The sequence below is a fragment of the Gymnodraco acuticeps genome, unplaced genomic scaffold, assembly GCF_902827175.1.
Source record: "Gymnodraco acuticeps unplaced genomic scaffold, fGymAcu1.1, whole genome shotgun sequence".
In the NCBI taxonomy this organism is placed as follows: domain Eukaryota; kingdom Metazoa; phylum Chordata; class Actinopteri; order Perciformes; family Bathydraconidae; genus Gymnodraco; species Gymnodraco acuticeps.
In genome coordinates, this window is record NW_022990947.1 from 2,399,030 (window position 1) to 2,415,313 (window position 16,284).

General features: G+C 40.5%; 2 protein-coding genes and 1 long non-coding RNA gene across 3 annotated transcripts in view; 1 reads left to right on the forward strand and 2 right to left on the reverse strand.

Annotated features, from left to right (window-relative positions):
• Positions 1 to 1,244: 1,244 nt before the first annotated feature.
• rab3c (RAB3C, member RAS oncogene family) lies at positions 1,245 to 11,845 on the reverse strand. The gene is made up of 5 exons (XM_034234841.1): positions 11,541 to 11,845; positions 10,240 to 10,464; positions 6,388 to 6,506; positions 3,814 to 3,938; positions 1,245 to 3,588 (listed from the first exon to the last, which is right to left on the reverse strand). The coding sequence occupies exons 2-5, from the start codon at positions 10,462 to 10,464 to the stop codon at positions 3,398 to 3,400; spliced, it is 660 nt and encodes a 219-aa protein (XP_034090732.1). The 5' UTR covers positions 11,541 to 11,845; the 3' UTR covers positions 1,245 to 3,397.
• LOC117558588 overlaps positions 1,245 to 16,284 on the reverse strand; it is a 28,608-nt gene continuing 13,568 nt past the window's right edge. The window contains exon 3 of the long non-coding RNA XR_004570846.1: positions 1,245 to 1,805. This is a non-coding gene — a long non-coding RNA (uncharacterized LOC117558588). The remainder of the gene's footprint in view (positions 1,806 to 16,284) is intronic.
• The window catches only part of si:dkey-190g11.3 (uncharacterized protein LOC567059 homolog), a 5,012-nt gene continuing 2,453 nt past the window's right edge, over positions 13,726 to 16,284 (forward strand). Inside the window, exons 1-4 of the mRNA XM_034234842.1 lie at positions 13,726 to 14,398; positions 14,911 to 15,015; positions 15,117 to 15,257; positions 15,346 to 15,396. Coding sequence (XP_034090733.1) covers positions 14,231 to 14,398; positions 14,911 to 15,015; positions 15,117 to 15,257; positions 15,346 to 15,396 — 465 coding nt within the window. The 5' untranslated portion in view covers positions 13,726 to 14,230. The remainder of the gene's footprint in view (positions 14,399 to 14,910; positions 15,016 to 15,116; positions 15,258 to 15,345; positions 15,397 to 16,284) is intronic.

The window sequence follows — 16,284 nt, forward strand, 5'->3', positions numbered from 1 at the left end:
GCACCAAGTTGGGTTTTGGAGGACTTAATCCGGTCAACCAGGCTGTTTTTGGAAGTTAACTGAAGCCAGGAGCTGGTGGGATGAAACAATTCAATCTTAAACATCATCTTTTGACCTGCATCTGATCTGTGATCTGGCCTGCTTGGACCTCAAGCTAAGTGTCTCTGCCTCTTTAGATATTTACATTTCCTCGACCTAAAACCCTACAAACCTGCAACCACTCACCTCACTCCGCCGGTTGGACTCTTCATTCATACACATTTCATACACATATCCACCTGAACTGCACTGGAATTTAACTGGACTACTTTCACAGTGTAAAAGGACAATACAAACTTTTAACATACTCATTCACACTCTCGCAATTAATTAATATATTTGGTTTTTGCATCTTTTGCTTTGTGATGTATTAATTATAATTTTGGTCAAATACAGACATCTTATTTTGATAAAGACAAATTGATTGATCTGCTGATTTTGTACCTTCCGCTGCTCGGTCATCGGCCATCTGTTTATTTAAATTGACCTTTTAATTTTTGCAAATAAATATTTTAAATATTCTTCTGTCTGACGCCCAAATGTAATGTCCTACTTTTGGGATAAAACCAACGCTGCATGTTACAACTGTAACATTAACATGTAGAGGAGTAATGATAACATTCAAGTGAATTGTTGGAAAGTGTACATACAAATGAACTGAATATTTAAATACCAATCTTCAAAGTACTTTCTGTAAAGTGCTTTACTTGAGTAAATGTATTTACAACTCAGGTGTCATATTATTGAATGTTAGATTATTATACTGAAGCATAAATATGTAAATGCAATTGTTATGCTGTTTAGGCTCAATGTACCTCTACTGTTGGGTAGTTTAATGCACAGACATTTATTTTTGGTAAACACTTAATTGTAGATTAACTAATTAAAATAGCTGTCAAATAAATGAAGAGGAGTTAAAAGTCAAATGTAAAATGTAGTTAAGTATATAAAGTGTAACATACAAATATGTATTTTAGTACACTATTTAAATGTACTTTCCATCACTGCATTTGAGGCCAGTGCAGTATAATGTCCAACACTAGGTGGCGGTCACTGCCCGTGAATGGAAGGAGGCGTCAGCGCTGCAGAGACAGCAACGCCGGGTCAGAAGGCAGCACGCGCACACACGCACGCACACACACACTGCCCTCCTTCATACTCCTGTAGCGTCATCAGAGACAGAGAGAGAGAACACGGACACCCACTGATAGAATCTGATTTATTTCCTATAATCTGAAAAACATACATCTTACTTTGCTTGCACTCTGAGAAACATATATATTCAGTTATATGTAAAGTCATAGAGTTCTAAAATGACATTTGACCAGAGTGACATATCTATTCCTCTATTAAATGAATCTTGACCGGAGATCAATACAATAATTTATTTCATGGCTACTGGCTTAAAATGATAATATCACATACATACACAGATGCACACGCACAAAGCACTTGTACACACATATGCTTTGAACTTGTTTGTGTATCCCTTTTCTTAGAATTACAACAGAATGGCATATGGCATGGACTAAGATATCTCCCTGACTATCTTTCACAATAACACTGCATTTTGACATGATAATACAAGATCAATCAACACCCAACAGTTAGCAGGAACAGCATATAGTACGTGAATACATTTGTACAAAAGGTATACACAAACAATACACTATAATACGGAATTTGTCAGTTCAATATGGCAGGTACACACACACACACACACACACACACACACACACACACACACACACACACACACACACACACTAAGTCAAACATTCAGAGGCTGCAATTACCATGAAGCACACACTCGCTTTTTTGAAAGAGATTGTACATCAGTTTCAGAGCCTTTCTGACCAAACTCACTCACACACTGCAGATAGAGTCATTGTACTCGAGCACAGGAGAAACTATGTACAGGGTTTCATTCATAAAATATTGCACTTATTGGCCCATTGCATCTCACAGCACGTGCTATGATGATGCGTCTAAATCTGTAACACAGAGTGATATATACACTATCTTATTATATAAATCTACATAGATAACTGGTACATGCAATTTTGGGGAGTTTTTATTCAACTATGCAACAAACAACTGACGATGCTAAAAGGAACTGTATGTTTTGGCACAAATGTGTTTTTTAAATTATTGTAGAGTAGAACTGAAAGGATTTCTGCAATGTTTGGACTTAAGTTTAAGACCACTGCAGTGCTGTATATGCCTTCATCCATATTTTAGACTACTGTACATCTATGTTTTCTACGCAGCTTACTCAGATTCAAACATGACATTTTAGCATGTTGAATTAAACAATATTTTGTTATTTATATGGCTGTTTATTCCATGCCAGAGCTGATCAGTTGTTGTATAGCATACACTGTGCGGTGCCTTGTCAGTGTGACATTGGTGTTAAATGAAAGGCTGATAATTGCTATTATATGAAGTCGAGGATGTTAGGGATCTATCTCTAGATAGAACAGCACATATGATTTTTTTGGCAGCATGCTCATTGCATCAAACTATAAAGGGTAATGTTAGAGGCTAAACACATACGAATAGTTGCTTTTACGATTTACAGCTATACTTATCAGGGAAATCACACATCTACAGACAGCAAAAACATGGAATACTACTCACATCGACATTAAACGTACTTGATTCATTCAGAAAGTTAGCATGACAGAGGAACTTACAGAGGCCGTGTGGGAGATGCTAAAAGGACACTTTTTATCCAAGGTAGATGATTTTTTTAGATGACAAAGTTGCACTCATTTGCGACTCAGAGATAACACTCACACTCATGCAAACCCACACTCACTTACTGTACAGTCACACAACAGCCACACACTCATTACACAAAAGAAAGTGGCTACGTCCTATAGTGCACTAAATCATGGATTTGGCAGCTTTAGGAGACAAAATAATTCTAGAAAAAGGAAAATACATCATGTACAAAAAATTAAAATTAAAGCATTCACTGACTCACTCCCTCATTTATAATTATTCTAGGTCTTAAATATTTTAAAGGTATTTCCCTCATTATGAATCATACTTGGTTTATGACCATACTAACTAGTTGAAGAATGAGAATATTGTGTCTCTATATTCTAGATATCCTGTGATATTACACATTTTACAATAGCCATGTCTGGTTGTCTGGTTATTTGCTCTTGATATAAGGTGATAAAGTTAAGAGTTAATACGACGGCATTTTGTAATTCTACTACTAAACAGGGTTTGAGCTGTAGTCCAGAGGAAGCAGCACTAGCAGGAGTGATAAGGGAGGACAACACTGTGCACACTCTACCAGCTGACGGACCTGCGCTGCCCTGCCTCTGCTTCCTGACACCCGTCACTAACAGTTGCATCCGGACTGCTGCAGGGGCGGAGCGCTGTCTGTGAGTTTGGCAGTGGGAGCTCCTGTGGTGACGGCCGGATCCGAGTCCAAGCTGTCGGACATCTTGTCACAAATTAGGTCGACGAGGCGTTCAAAGGTCTGCTTGACGTTGACGTTGTCCTTGGCGCTGGTCTCGAAGAACTCAAAACCTTGGAGAAACGGAGAGCAAGTAACGTGAGAAAAGATAGGGCAGACTAAAAATATGTTTTAGGAAAAGCTATGATCTTTATTTGAAAGAAAGCTGCTTCTATGTAGCAGTATTGTATGATACATTAATACTTTATTGTCAGATTAATTAATTACATGCATCCCTTTCACAGTATTTTGTATGACACCCAAAAGGCATTAGGGTTAAATGTTGCTCCAAGGCTTACCCAATTGTTCTGCCAGCAGTCTGCCATTGTCCACTGACACAACCCTCTCCTCTTCCATATCACACTTATTTCCAGCCAGCACCACCTGCGCATTATCCCACGAGTACGTCTTTATCTGGGTTGACCTGAACGCAAAAAAGAAAAGAAAATGAATCACAGTCAAATAAATGCTATTGCTGCGCTCTTAGACATCATCTCAGGATCGTTTTTGTTGGACAGGATTCTAAAAGATACTAAAATGTGGCAAATCCTAAAAGATTGCAGACCTTCTTTCGTAATGAGAAATTCCTATTTGGAGCAGGCATGAACGATGATTCCATCACTTTGTGTTTGGCGTTGGGAAATGTAATGAGTCACGGATGGCGGCAGTGGAAAAGTAGGTCAATTCTGGTCTGTGCTGAAAACATGTCATTATTTCTCAGATATAGGTTAAAATGTGCTATTTTCTACAAATGTGTCATTGATATTTGTCATATACATTGCTTTTCCTCCCTTTCCTTTAGATGTCATTCTTTGGCTCCTGCTAACTTCTGATTGGTAAGTCATTAACTGTATGTGTTGAAGATATTAGTCATGGTCACTGACACGACATATGGGAAACGTTGGTTTATTACTGAGTGAATCAATATTTGAGGACTGTGTCTTTAGGCCAGGCCAAATTAGTTCATTATTTGCTAGATACAGTTAATGAAATGAGGCATTGCATTTTCCAGCATGATAACAACAATAATTAAATGAATCACTGGAGAGGTTCCACACTGTTCTAACTTCCAAACTCATTTTGAGAAAGCATTTAGGGAACAAATATCTCCTGTGGTGTTGCAGTCTGACTAAAAGTAGGGCAGCTAACGCACCACGGGCTGCAAACAGCAGAGAAAGAGCCAGTAAGAGAGAGAGGAAGACATGAGGAGTCAGGAAGAGAGCAGCATCATGTTGGCTCTCCTCCCTCTGTCCACTTCTGACTTGTTTTAGTGTTTCATAATGTTCTGTCTGAGACACATTGTGTTTGCATATGCAGCCTATACAAGATAAGATTGACTCATGCTTTTTGGAACAATGTAGTCTATGGAGAACAGAGGAAAAGAGCAACATGGAAAGTAAATGCTTGGAGATTGTTGCCATAATAAAATGTCTTATGTGCAGCGTTTACATTTGATGTCAGCATTACAATATTTCCCTGTTTTGTCTCGGTCACAGGCAGGAAATGAGCACGTTACAGGCTTAATTCAGCCACAGTCGGTCGGGGAAGGAGACGTTGCCATGGCAACCTCTTTTTTCTACAACCTTGTCACAAGGAACAAGGGAAAGAGAAAGTAGAATTGAAGCCCTGTGGCAAAGGCAAAAAAGGAGAATTGTGGCTACATGAAGGGTAAAAAGGGCCTCTCTTGTACACAGCTGAATGATCTGCGCACTGTCTGCTAGGTAAGCACACAGGTCATTCTCTCAGATTAACGCTGGCCATGAGAAAATTGGCCAAATACCCACCACAGACAGTACACACTAACTATTCCATTAAAGTGTCGAAGAGGCCATAAAAGGTTAATAGGTGGGTCTGGCTTCAATCTCTCTTACAAAAAGACTCTTCTTAATCACTGGAAATCTATATCAACACAAATCAGGCAGATGAGGTAGATAATTCAAGCTAATAAAAGTGCAGCATCTCACTATTAACCCTGACCTTAAACAACGCAAGCGAAAGAACACCAGGCTTTGAAAACAGTATGTGCTTACTATAAATGCAGCTGCTCTAACCATGACAGGTGCAATCTGAAGCAGCTGTCAAGCGCTGCTAGTTCAGTGATGAGGGCCGAGTAGACACTGGCCTTAATACTGACTGTCAGAAATATGGAATGCAGGTCAAGTGTCAACGGCAATGAGGATTTGTTTTTTCTCCTACAGTATAGTCTCCTTCGGCTGAGATAGATACAGCAGCTGTAGGACCTCATGTTATAAACCACATTTCTTATCACAACATTATGTGTAGGGTCGAAGTGTAAAAAAATCTAACCACATATATTTCTAATTGAAGTTCCTCTTTCTTTCACCAAATCTTCCTAGCTGTTGTGCTGTGCTTTTTTTGCTCGTTTCTAGAGCAGCAATCCTGACCCAGAAGCCTGGTTTTTGCAGCCATTTCAACGTGGCCTTCCAAGTCCTTTTATAGACACGGATGCATCATAATGAACAACATTTAGGCTTGGCTCAGAATTGCTCTTCAGCCTGCAGACTCTGTGTGTGACTCATGAATGGACGAGCGCCATGACCTTGACAAGTTTCCCTAAGATCTCCAAGCCTGACAAAGATGCATGCACGAAACATAACAACACTGTCACATAACAGGGAGAGAGGGAAGGGCGGTATCTGTTAGGGATCATTTCAGATTTGTCTTGGAAAAAAGGACAAACCATGTACAATATGAAGTCAGCATGATATCAACACATTTCATTATAGCAACAAATAGGAAGTCCTTCTACTGTTAATCTGATTCTCATAATAGAACAATATATTCCAAAGAATACAGATATTATAATTTACATTTAGAAGGAAATTGTCTTAAACAGCCCAACATGAACTCACCAGTCCTGCACAGCGCCGAAGGACTCCTCGTTGGTGATGTCGTACATGAGGATGAAGCCCATGGCCCCACGGTAGTAGGCAGTGGTGATGGTCCTGTAGCGCTCCTGGCCAGCTGTGTCCTACACACACACAACATGATTTAGCACCGCTGTTAGCCCACTGACTGTTATTCACACTGTCAGCCTCGGCAACATCGACATGACCCTGCAAAGCACATATATGCAAGTCCATAATGATAAATGAGAACCCACATACATAATTAATCTGCAGCTATTTATACATACAGTACTAAGAGATTCTTCAGGTCAAATCCGAGCACAATTTAGGATCCACACTTTAGATTTACTTATGGCTTTGTTTGTTGTGTTTGATGTGTAAATAATCATTATGCTCACTGCCTCACTGGCTTTGCATTGATGAGATGCCAAAAACACCTAATCAGTTTTGGCTGATGTGATTGATTCTTTCCTCTCCTCGCTCAGCTGTTAATCACTCGATGGTGCAGTACTCACAGCTCAGCTCATGCATGGCATGCATTTCTTAGGGAAAGGGCTACAAATAGAGATGAAATGATTTCAACATTGGGAGAATGATTGCTGTTCATGATAAGGCTGAACTAATTGCTCCAAGGCAAAGCAAGCCTGGTGGTGAGTAGTACATTGTACAAAGATTACCCTGGAAACAAGCTCCCACTGCAGCATTTGCTACTAGATGTCAATGAAAATAGCTCCCAATGCAGAAAGATGAAGCCGTTCTGAAGTGAGTGTGTCCATGAGGAAGGAAGAGAAATGAGGCTGTGCCTCATTTCATGTTTTTTGATAAGGTATATAATAATGAATCCCAATGATGTCCTTCCTGTTCATACTGTGCTGTGGTTCCACCCACAACGAATGTGTCTGCAGGCTTCTGCGGATCATGATGGAGCACTTCTGGCTGCTCCACTTGGCTGATGTTAAACAGAAGCTGGACAGGCAGCTCTGGATTGTATTTAGCACAGTGGGTTTTATTTCAGTCAGTGTGCACATGGCTGCAACAGTGTGCCTGTTATAGCCAGAGGACAGCTCTGACCTTCACTTCACAGAGCTCACAGCCGGCCCAGCGTCGGCACACACACACAGCCAGGACCTTTTGTCGGTGTACAATAACACCTAAAGTGCACGTGAATGTTTGCATTTTTAATGGCTGCTTCTAATGTGTGTGTGTTGTATAAATAGCATTGTTTGTGGAGTTGCATAAAAGGTTGAATAGTGTGTTTAATCAATTGTATTTGTATTGTTACTATGGATGGATGGATAGTATATCCAAGTTATCTGAATGCTGTTTTAACCTCAGCATGGGATTTTTCAGTAGGTTATTGATTCAATGACCTTTGCATTTCCAGGCTATTTCTGTGAGCAGATTTGGCTATTCTCAGTTAAAAAGACAGGACGGACAAATAATTAAAATGCTGAGTCCCGCAAATTGGAGCTCCTTGAAAAGCTTCGCTTGACTCTGCAGCTCACTAGAAATCAATCCAAGAAGCTGACTGCTTCGAGTGGAGAGCAGAGAGTGCTGCCTGGCACATGCCTCAACTCTTTTTCATTCAGTAAAGTGAGTTTAAGACTTTCACAAGGCTCATCTTGGCAGCACTCAGTGATGTGCTTCATTCACTTCAGTCTAATATGACAACGGGCACAACTCTATGATGCATTTTGACACTTATTTCTCTGCAGATACATTGTGAAACTAACACAATGTCAATAGCTAATAGCCATCACTTATTACTGTAAGTCTGAGCTCATATTTAGCCCAGTTAGGACAAATAAAGACAGATTCATTGGATGGCAATCCTTTGCCTAAAGCCCCTGTCACACTGTCTCGAAATTGACACCAGATGGACACACAAATATGGAATTGTGAATTTCGCACGAAGATGGCCCCGAAGTTGGTCAACAGCCAAGTAACAGCCAAAGCAAGTACGATGCCTACAGAAGGCCACACGATGGCACCCGAACCACACACGAACATATGGTCGTAGACTTTACGGATGATTTAGAATGTATCCAGACTCAACGTAAGAGCTTGTGCCTCTTCGGGGGGTGCTAACATTTAAACATACACTTTATTCTCTACTTTCTCCGTCTTTATATGTAGATTAGAATATATTACTTATCATGTTGTTTCCATAGCAACAACAACTTCCTGTCAACAGCGTAAACCCGCCTTCAAAATAAAAGCATCTAAATAAAACAGGAAGTTAACCTAAATTACATTTAAGACATACAACTGCAACGAAAGTAACAAAAACAATGTAATATCCTTTTCAGTTTCACAGAACACAAATGGGGTTATTTACATAATATGTTTACATGATTTTGTTTTGCAATAAATGCAATCTCGATGTCATCGAACTATAATACGATGGCTACACGACGGCATTGCGAGGGCTTCACGTAGTCGTGTTGCCTTTCTAAGACAATCGGGCAGCTTCTTGTTTCCTTCGTATTGTCTTCGTGAGGCGAAAAATGCCCGATGGCATGGATGATCAGACGAAGATGACACGATTTGTCGAGATGCCCTCACGAGTGCCTTACGAAGGGCAAAATGGACACACAAATTCAACACGAAAATGAACCTTCGCAAGGTCCTTCGGCAATTTTTTGGCATGCCAAAGATTTTGTCACCACTCACAAAGTTGCTGCTGAAGCCTGAGAAACTCCACTGGCGGTCATACGAAGGCTTAAGATGCCCTCACTAATGGCCCGATGTTGTTACGATCAGAGCCGAATTTGAACATTTCCTTTATCGTGTGTCCATCTGGTGTCAATTTCGGGACAGTGTGACAGGGGCTTTACTGAATACTTGTCTTTGCTGATGATGAAAACACATTATCCCAATTAGCCACACTGTTCAAATCTAGATTTCCCATCCTGCTGGATTGCTTATTTTGGCCTCTTTATGTGATTGGCAAACACCAAATGTCTGGGTGATGGCTAATTGCTGCAAAAGGCAACCGTTATACCAACAAATAATTAAATCTCTGAAGGAAATCTCTGCCATTTGGTAAAGCAAACAAAACACGAGAAATAAAAAGAAATAGAGTGAAAGAGAAGGTCTTTGACATATCTATCCCTGCACTATTTCAGAGATATTACAAGACCATCTGCTTCTGCAGCTCAGATGAACTCCTGATTAAACAGCCTCATACATTCGTTTCCCACACATTCAAAGAAAGGTGTTGCTTTTTCCCGCTGTGTGACAAGCTCACACTTACTAGTCTCCTGACAGTAATGTTAAGCCTTCCATCTGTCTCCATATTACATTACATTACATGTCACTTGTTAGACGCTTTTATCCAAAGCCACTTACATACATTCAGTACTGTGGACAATCCACAGGAGCAATTTGGGGTGAAGTGGGACACAACGACATTCTGACTGCAGTGGGATTCGAACTTGCGCACAATCCACTGAGCCACAGCCTCCCTGGTGTGTTAAACCGAGGAAACACAATACAGCTCTTGAATGTGTGCACGGTTGGCATGACGAAATAAACTGTGACATGAAAAGGAACCCACAGTTAATGCTTCATGCATTCTGCTGTAATATAGTCTAAAAATCGTTTTTTCTTCCTTCTATAAATTAGCATCATTAAATAATATACAAATCCCATGCTGAGTTTAGAAAGATTAATGTGGAATTGGCAGGTTATTTAAGAGTTAACAGCAAATAAGGAAGAAATCATCTTGTGTTGACTAGCCAATGACTGGCAAAAGTAACATAATTTAATAGCTTGAATCCACTGTTTTATATCTGGTATGGTCAGGAATCAAACATTTTGTGGCTAACTTCTAAATAATTTAATATTTCATACCCAGATCTGCAGTTTGATCCTCTTGTCATTCTTGTACACAGTCTTCACTTTGAAGTCGATTCCCACTGTGCTGACGAAGGCCGAAGTGAAGGCGTCATCGGCGTAGCGGAACAGGAAGGACGTCTTGCCTACGCTGCTGTTGCCAATGATCAGCAGCTTAAACATGTAGTCAAAGTTCTGGTCCCCCCCCTCTCCCTTCCCTTTCGCATCCTGAGTGGCAGCCATCTGCAAAAACACAAAAGAGATGCTGAAAAGAATTTATTCAAAGCTTCACCTTGAGCTACTGTGAAGCTTTTCAGAGCTGTGCTGCAAATAATCTTATGATAAACACAATATTTGTTTTTCAATTGAATGTGGATGTTATAAACAGAGTCCAGTACAGGCTCGCTGAGCAGGCCCCAGATCAGAGGTGACAGAAGGCTGTGTCAGGCAAATAAGCATGACCAACGCAGCAAGCTGTTGTATTGATGAGTATTAGATAACCAGGATTTTAAAGACCTGACGTTGTCTTTTCTATAGCTAAACTGATTGGTTAAATAAATGTTGTTATAGCCCTTATTCCCTTAAAAGCTCATGAATTAGATTAAGTACTAATACTTTGTAAAATACACCCATATTGTATTTGAACAAAATATGTCAAACTAAAACGTAGATTTGCCAGTTAAAATGTTACAATTAAAAGTGTGTAATGTGTCCATCTTACATATTTACAAAATAGCTTTCATATGAGAAAGGCAAGGCAATTTCACCAGCCATTACATTTTCTTATGAGCTGCTGTAGGCTACAATGGAAATGCACATTTCACCTCCAAAAAAACCACATTTACACCGAGCATTTGCGTGCTGTCAGAGAACAACGCGACTAAGAACAAGATGTCAAGAAGAGCACAGTCATCTTTGCTCCAAGGTGAATGTTTTCACAAAGCCACTGCGCTTAAAGAACAAACATGGGCAGCCGAGCTCTCCTTGTAGCCAAGTGGTTATGAAAGATGCCGAAGCTCGATCCTGCACCGGGTGTATGTTCGCTTCCGTGTATGAAAGACAAATACCACCGATGCGGCATCTGTAAGGATGTCTCTTTTAAAATATCAATGCAATGCTGGTATTTACGCACACCACGATCAAAAACAAAAGATCCAATATGAATTGACACGGTATAGCTGAGCAATAAGCTACATGCCAGCTAATGCTAGTCGAGCAATTCTGGGCAAGAGGTCATTTTATGTATTCATGACATTCTTGCACATAACTATTAATAAATGAGAGCACCGAAACACGTTAAGGGAATTGAGTGAACAAACCTGTGTTGAAGGCCTCGGCTCTATCTGTATCTGCCCCTGTTTTGCAAATACGGTTTTTGGTATTTGTGTCTATTGCAGGCGTTGGTCTCTCCCCGCTCTGTGTCTCTTTCTCTGTGAGCGCCGACCAGTTTCAGCACCTGGGAGCTGTCCCTTCCACTTCGGATATGGCACGCGCCCCTGAGCTGACGAGGCTGCCTCGCGTGAGATGAGCACGAGCAAGGAAAGAGCGTGTCATGCGTTTCTCTGACGTACGCGATATGGTCCAAAACATGGGGGTTGTAGTTTTTTCACGGTTTCGAAGGGCATCCAAATAATAGATTCTACTACATTACCCAGCATTAAGCGCAGCACATCTGTCAGCAGCATGTGTAATATACTCGGGAAGCGCAGGGAAAGCTTTGTAGTTCGTTATTAAATATGTATCACCAACACACAATGTCCAAGAGAAACTGCAAAAAATGGAAACCTCTGCTAACTGCACGGTATATCCACAGTCTAAGGTTTAACCATTTCATCATGTCCCTATCTCTCTCCCTCTGGATCTCTCCATGGTCTTACAATAAAATCACACATTTTACCTTCCCATACAAGTCCATTTCGTGTCTGTTTTCGAATTCACTCCAGCTATAATAAACTCCCAGCTGGACTGTATTTTTTCCTCTTTTTTTTCTTCAGGAAGCTAATATAATGGCCTCTCTTTTTGCGTCACTCTCGGTTGGTCTTGCAGGCACCTCCCCCCCCCTCCCCCGATTAGACTACATGCAGCTCCGCTATAGAGAACAAGCGGCTGAGCAAATAAGTGAGGCCTGAGTGCTGATGAATATTATTATTGTGAGCCTTTCAATGGGAGCAAGTGCAGGATGAGGCCGCCGCCGCGTTGGAAGTGAAAAAAGCAGCATGTTTGTAATTATAATCACATCGGCCCTCTCCAGGTTTAAATGCAAAAATTCCTTTCAAATGCATAATTAATTAAAAAAGGAGCAAATCAAAACGGTATCATTGTCATAAGAAGGCGAGGACCAATATGCGTATACAAGCAATGTTAATAAGTAGCCTATCTCATATGAGGATATGGGGCGTGCGTGTGCGTGTGTGTGTGTCTATTTGCAGCCAGGCGGTTGAGCGCGCATAGAGAGGCGGATCAGGTAGGCTGTAGCACCATGTCTTCCTCACATTTAGATAGTGAGTTATAACTTCTAAAATGTTTCAAAGCTGTACATATGTGTGTAAAATGCTCGCCAATAGTGTATATTTTTGCATCTGGTGGTTTACTTTGGCATATTTGCACCGATGTTGACAAAAATCTGAAATCTTACAAATCTGTTGGTGTGTTTAAAACGTATAGCTTTGTACTAACTCAATAGCCAATGTAGCGGAGCTCCTTAGCTTACCTTTCCGAGAATGCGAGTGATTGATATCGGCTACAAAGCCGTCCTTTAGACAGTTTCAGTTCATGACCTACGCGTGGTAAACAAACTTTTCTAGAAGGCTGCTACACCAGAAGGCCTCAGTGGCACCATCTGCTGTGAGACATGTTGCTCTGGGGATATGTATGTCTTCTGTTGTAGCTACTGTTGCCATATAAGCTAACTGACCTGACCTGAAGTGAGCTATATCTATTCACACAGGTAGACTGTTGTTTATGTAATCCTGTTTAGTAACCTTGCACTGTTTTAATGTCACATCTTAACATAGTCTTTTTTTTAGAATAAATGGTTTGAGATCCCACCTTTATCTTTATCATAAAAGGAATACATAAGGTCTTGTTTAAACAGTTTTTACATAATGGATTATTTGGAGACATTAATTTATACCCACTATTTCTTTTTTATAAAAGCGTAGTGATGACATATATTCTTCAAAGCTACATGATGACTGATAACTTGACAGAGATGTCCAACCCAAAACAAAGCTTAAAAATGATTTACTAGTGAGTTCATATTTTTGGCTATGTCATTTTTAGATAACATAAAGACTGCAGTAGCGTTTGCTAGGAGCAGTTACATAACCATTGCTTGTAACAAATTGTTCAATGTCAAGCATGCTGCTCAGAATTTGACTGTTGTCATTGTTCATGAATGTGGCTAGCTATTCTGCTTAATGCTCCCCTTTCTGAAATGCCCTTCTATTCTCTGATTTGTCAACTCAATTCTCACAAAAATCAAACAAATATCCCTTTTATGTTCAAAGTCCCGAGACTGCATTTTGTAACAAAAAATAACTCTCCACAGAGACAGAAATATATATTCCTGGCAGAGTACTCAAACCACTTCTGTGGTGGTTCCTGCTACAGTAAGTGTCTCCAGTAACATTATGAGACACACATTCACACAAACTGAAAACAATACCAGCTCTGCTGTTAAAAATACTCACCTAGGCATCAGTCAGTTTGTTTTTGGTACCCCACCAATGCGTCTGTACCCTCTGCTTATTTTAGGCTACTATTTAATATTCCAATTGATACAAACTCAAAGGAGTTCTTGAACCCATTCATTTTGCACCACTCAACTCTTTACTGTCTACCTGATAGTAACAGCTCATACTGAGGGAACAGAATAAGGGATTGATCATAGAGGATTATCTTCTTTATGTTTAATGTTTGTATCACCTTATGTTTGATAAAGTGATTACAGGTTTCAGTAATCTACTTCATTTACTTTATTTTTAACCTGTATTAGTGACAGTTTGTAATGGAGGACTCCATTGACGTGATTCTGCAAGACCCTGGCAGGGTGTGTTCTACCAGCAGGCCCCACCTCGTCCTGTCGGCCTGCACAGGGGCTCTGCTCACTGGCCTGTATGGAGTCTGGAGAATGTTTTGTATGCCTGGATCACGCAAAATCCCATTGAACCTATTGGTGCTTGAGATTTACTTATTCTGTGTTTACCTGTTTGCTACCTGCTTGCTTTGCCTTTCTTCTACCCTTTCACATAAGAAATGGTGCATGTTTTTGTGAACCCAAGAGAGAGCTGCACCATCTTCTACGTTACTTATAACTACTTTATCTGAACTGCATTTTGTCCATTGTTGTAACATAATGGATCAAGCAGTTGTTTAGTTGTCGATAAACACGAAAAAAACGGAAAGATGATCCGAATGTTATTTAGACTGCATTTTTTGATGCATGGAAAATCTGAATTTGATTTGACATTTTAAAATAAAAATAAAAAGCCACATTAATATTTGTTTGCATGCCTGAGTAATCTCAAATCTAAAAGTGAAATATTACATTATCAGAGATTAAACCCAGTTTAATCACAGCTAGAGATTAGAAGCAGCGCTGTAGATGTGTCACCTAGATAGTGCATTATTACTGAGACTTGTATTGAGACTTGTATTGATTAACTAAGTGTGGGTGCTCTGGTCCAGGTTCCTTATTTGCCCTCCAGTAAAGGGCAGACAATGAACATTATGCAGCTGCTTGAGGGACAAACAGGACGCTTAGCAGATCTGGGATCAGGAGATGGAAGACTGGTAAGTGAGCTGATGTTGAAAATAATCAATTTATATGTGGCCAAAAACTCAACTTAAAATCTTAAATTCCTGATTTAAAGTGTTTTGATGTGGTTTTCTAGGTGTTTGCAGCCTCTTCTGCTGGCTTCCGATGCACAGGGTTTGAGATTAACTCCATTTTAGTGGCCTATTCCAGGAGCAAGGCCCACTTTAGAGGAGTGCCCTCCAGCCAGGCAACCTTTGTTAAAAAAGACTTTTGGAAGGTAAGGTCTAAACAAAAAAGTATTGCTTTTCTCAAACCTACCTGATCAAAGTTGGTAAATGACTATCTGCAAAATGTTTATTTCACAGACTGATTTGTCTTCGTACAACAATGTGACAGCTTTCCTTTCGCCAGGTTTGGTGAGTATTCCTCCTTGCAGGGGCGGACTGGGGGGAAAAAGTGGCCCGGGGATTCATTGACAGACAGGCCCACTTAATGCGTGGCATGTATCGGCCGGCCGGCGACGAAAGTATGTTACTTAACAAAAACCCCTATGCATTTTATGTTATTTTGGACAATTATTCATATAGTAATCACATTACCTGAGCCCTTGAGTTGCCTAGAGCAAAATAGTTACAGCATATATTTATTGATTTTAATGTTAACAGATCATTGATGCAATAACATTTTGACCCAATTTGCCTGACTTGACACATGGATTAAAACATGGGCGTAGGAAGCATCCTCAATGTGGGTGAGACAATTTAACAGGGGGTGTGGGCAAGTGGTGGACCTCACCTCCTCTAGGGGGGTCCGGGGGCAAGTTCCCCCGGGAAGATTTTTTTTTAAATGTTGAAGTTAAATGCATCAATCTGGTCCATTTTGAGAGCAAAATTAGGGACTAAATCTATGGCAGTCAGTAGGGGCTTGGACTGTGAGCCGTAGGGTCGCCGGTTCAAGTCCCCGACCAGACCTATTTGGAGTGTGGACTTCTACTTGGAGAGGTCCCAGTTCACCTCCTGCCGTGGTGCCCTTGAGCAAGGCACCAGACATCCCCCTTCCCCCCTCACTCCCATTGCTCCGCGGGCGCTGTACAATAGCTGCCCACTGCTCCTATAGTACTAGACTCCTGGTACTAGGATGGGTTAAAAGCAGAGAACACATTTCACTGTGTGGCTGTGTGCTCTGGCATGTGTGACCATTAAAGAGGGTTTCATCCCTCCCAATTCTTCTTCTTCTTCTTCTTCTTCTTCTTCTTCTTCTCTTCTTCTTCTTCTTCTTCTTCTCTTCTTCTTCTTCTTCTTCTT

Excerpts from the sequence above, each read along its gene's own strand:
- rab3c (XM_034234841.1), bottom strand. The coding sequence starts at position 10,464 with ATGGCTGCCACTCAGGATGCGAAAGGGAAGGGAGAGGGGGGGGACCAG. Across the intron at positions 6,507-10,239 it reads GGATCAAACTGCAGATCTGG|GACACAGCTGGCCAGGAGCG; the intron begins GTATGAAATATT and ends GTGTGTGTGTAG. Across the intron at positions 3,939-6,387 it reads TTCGGCGCTGTGCAGGACTG|GTCAACCCAGATAAAGACGT; the intron begins GTGAGTTCATGT and ends TTTTGCGTTCAG.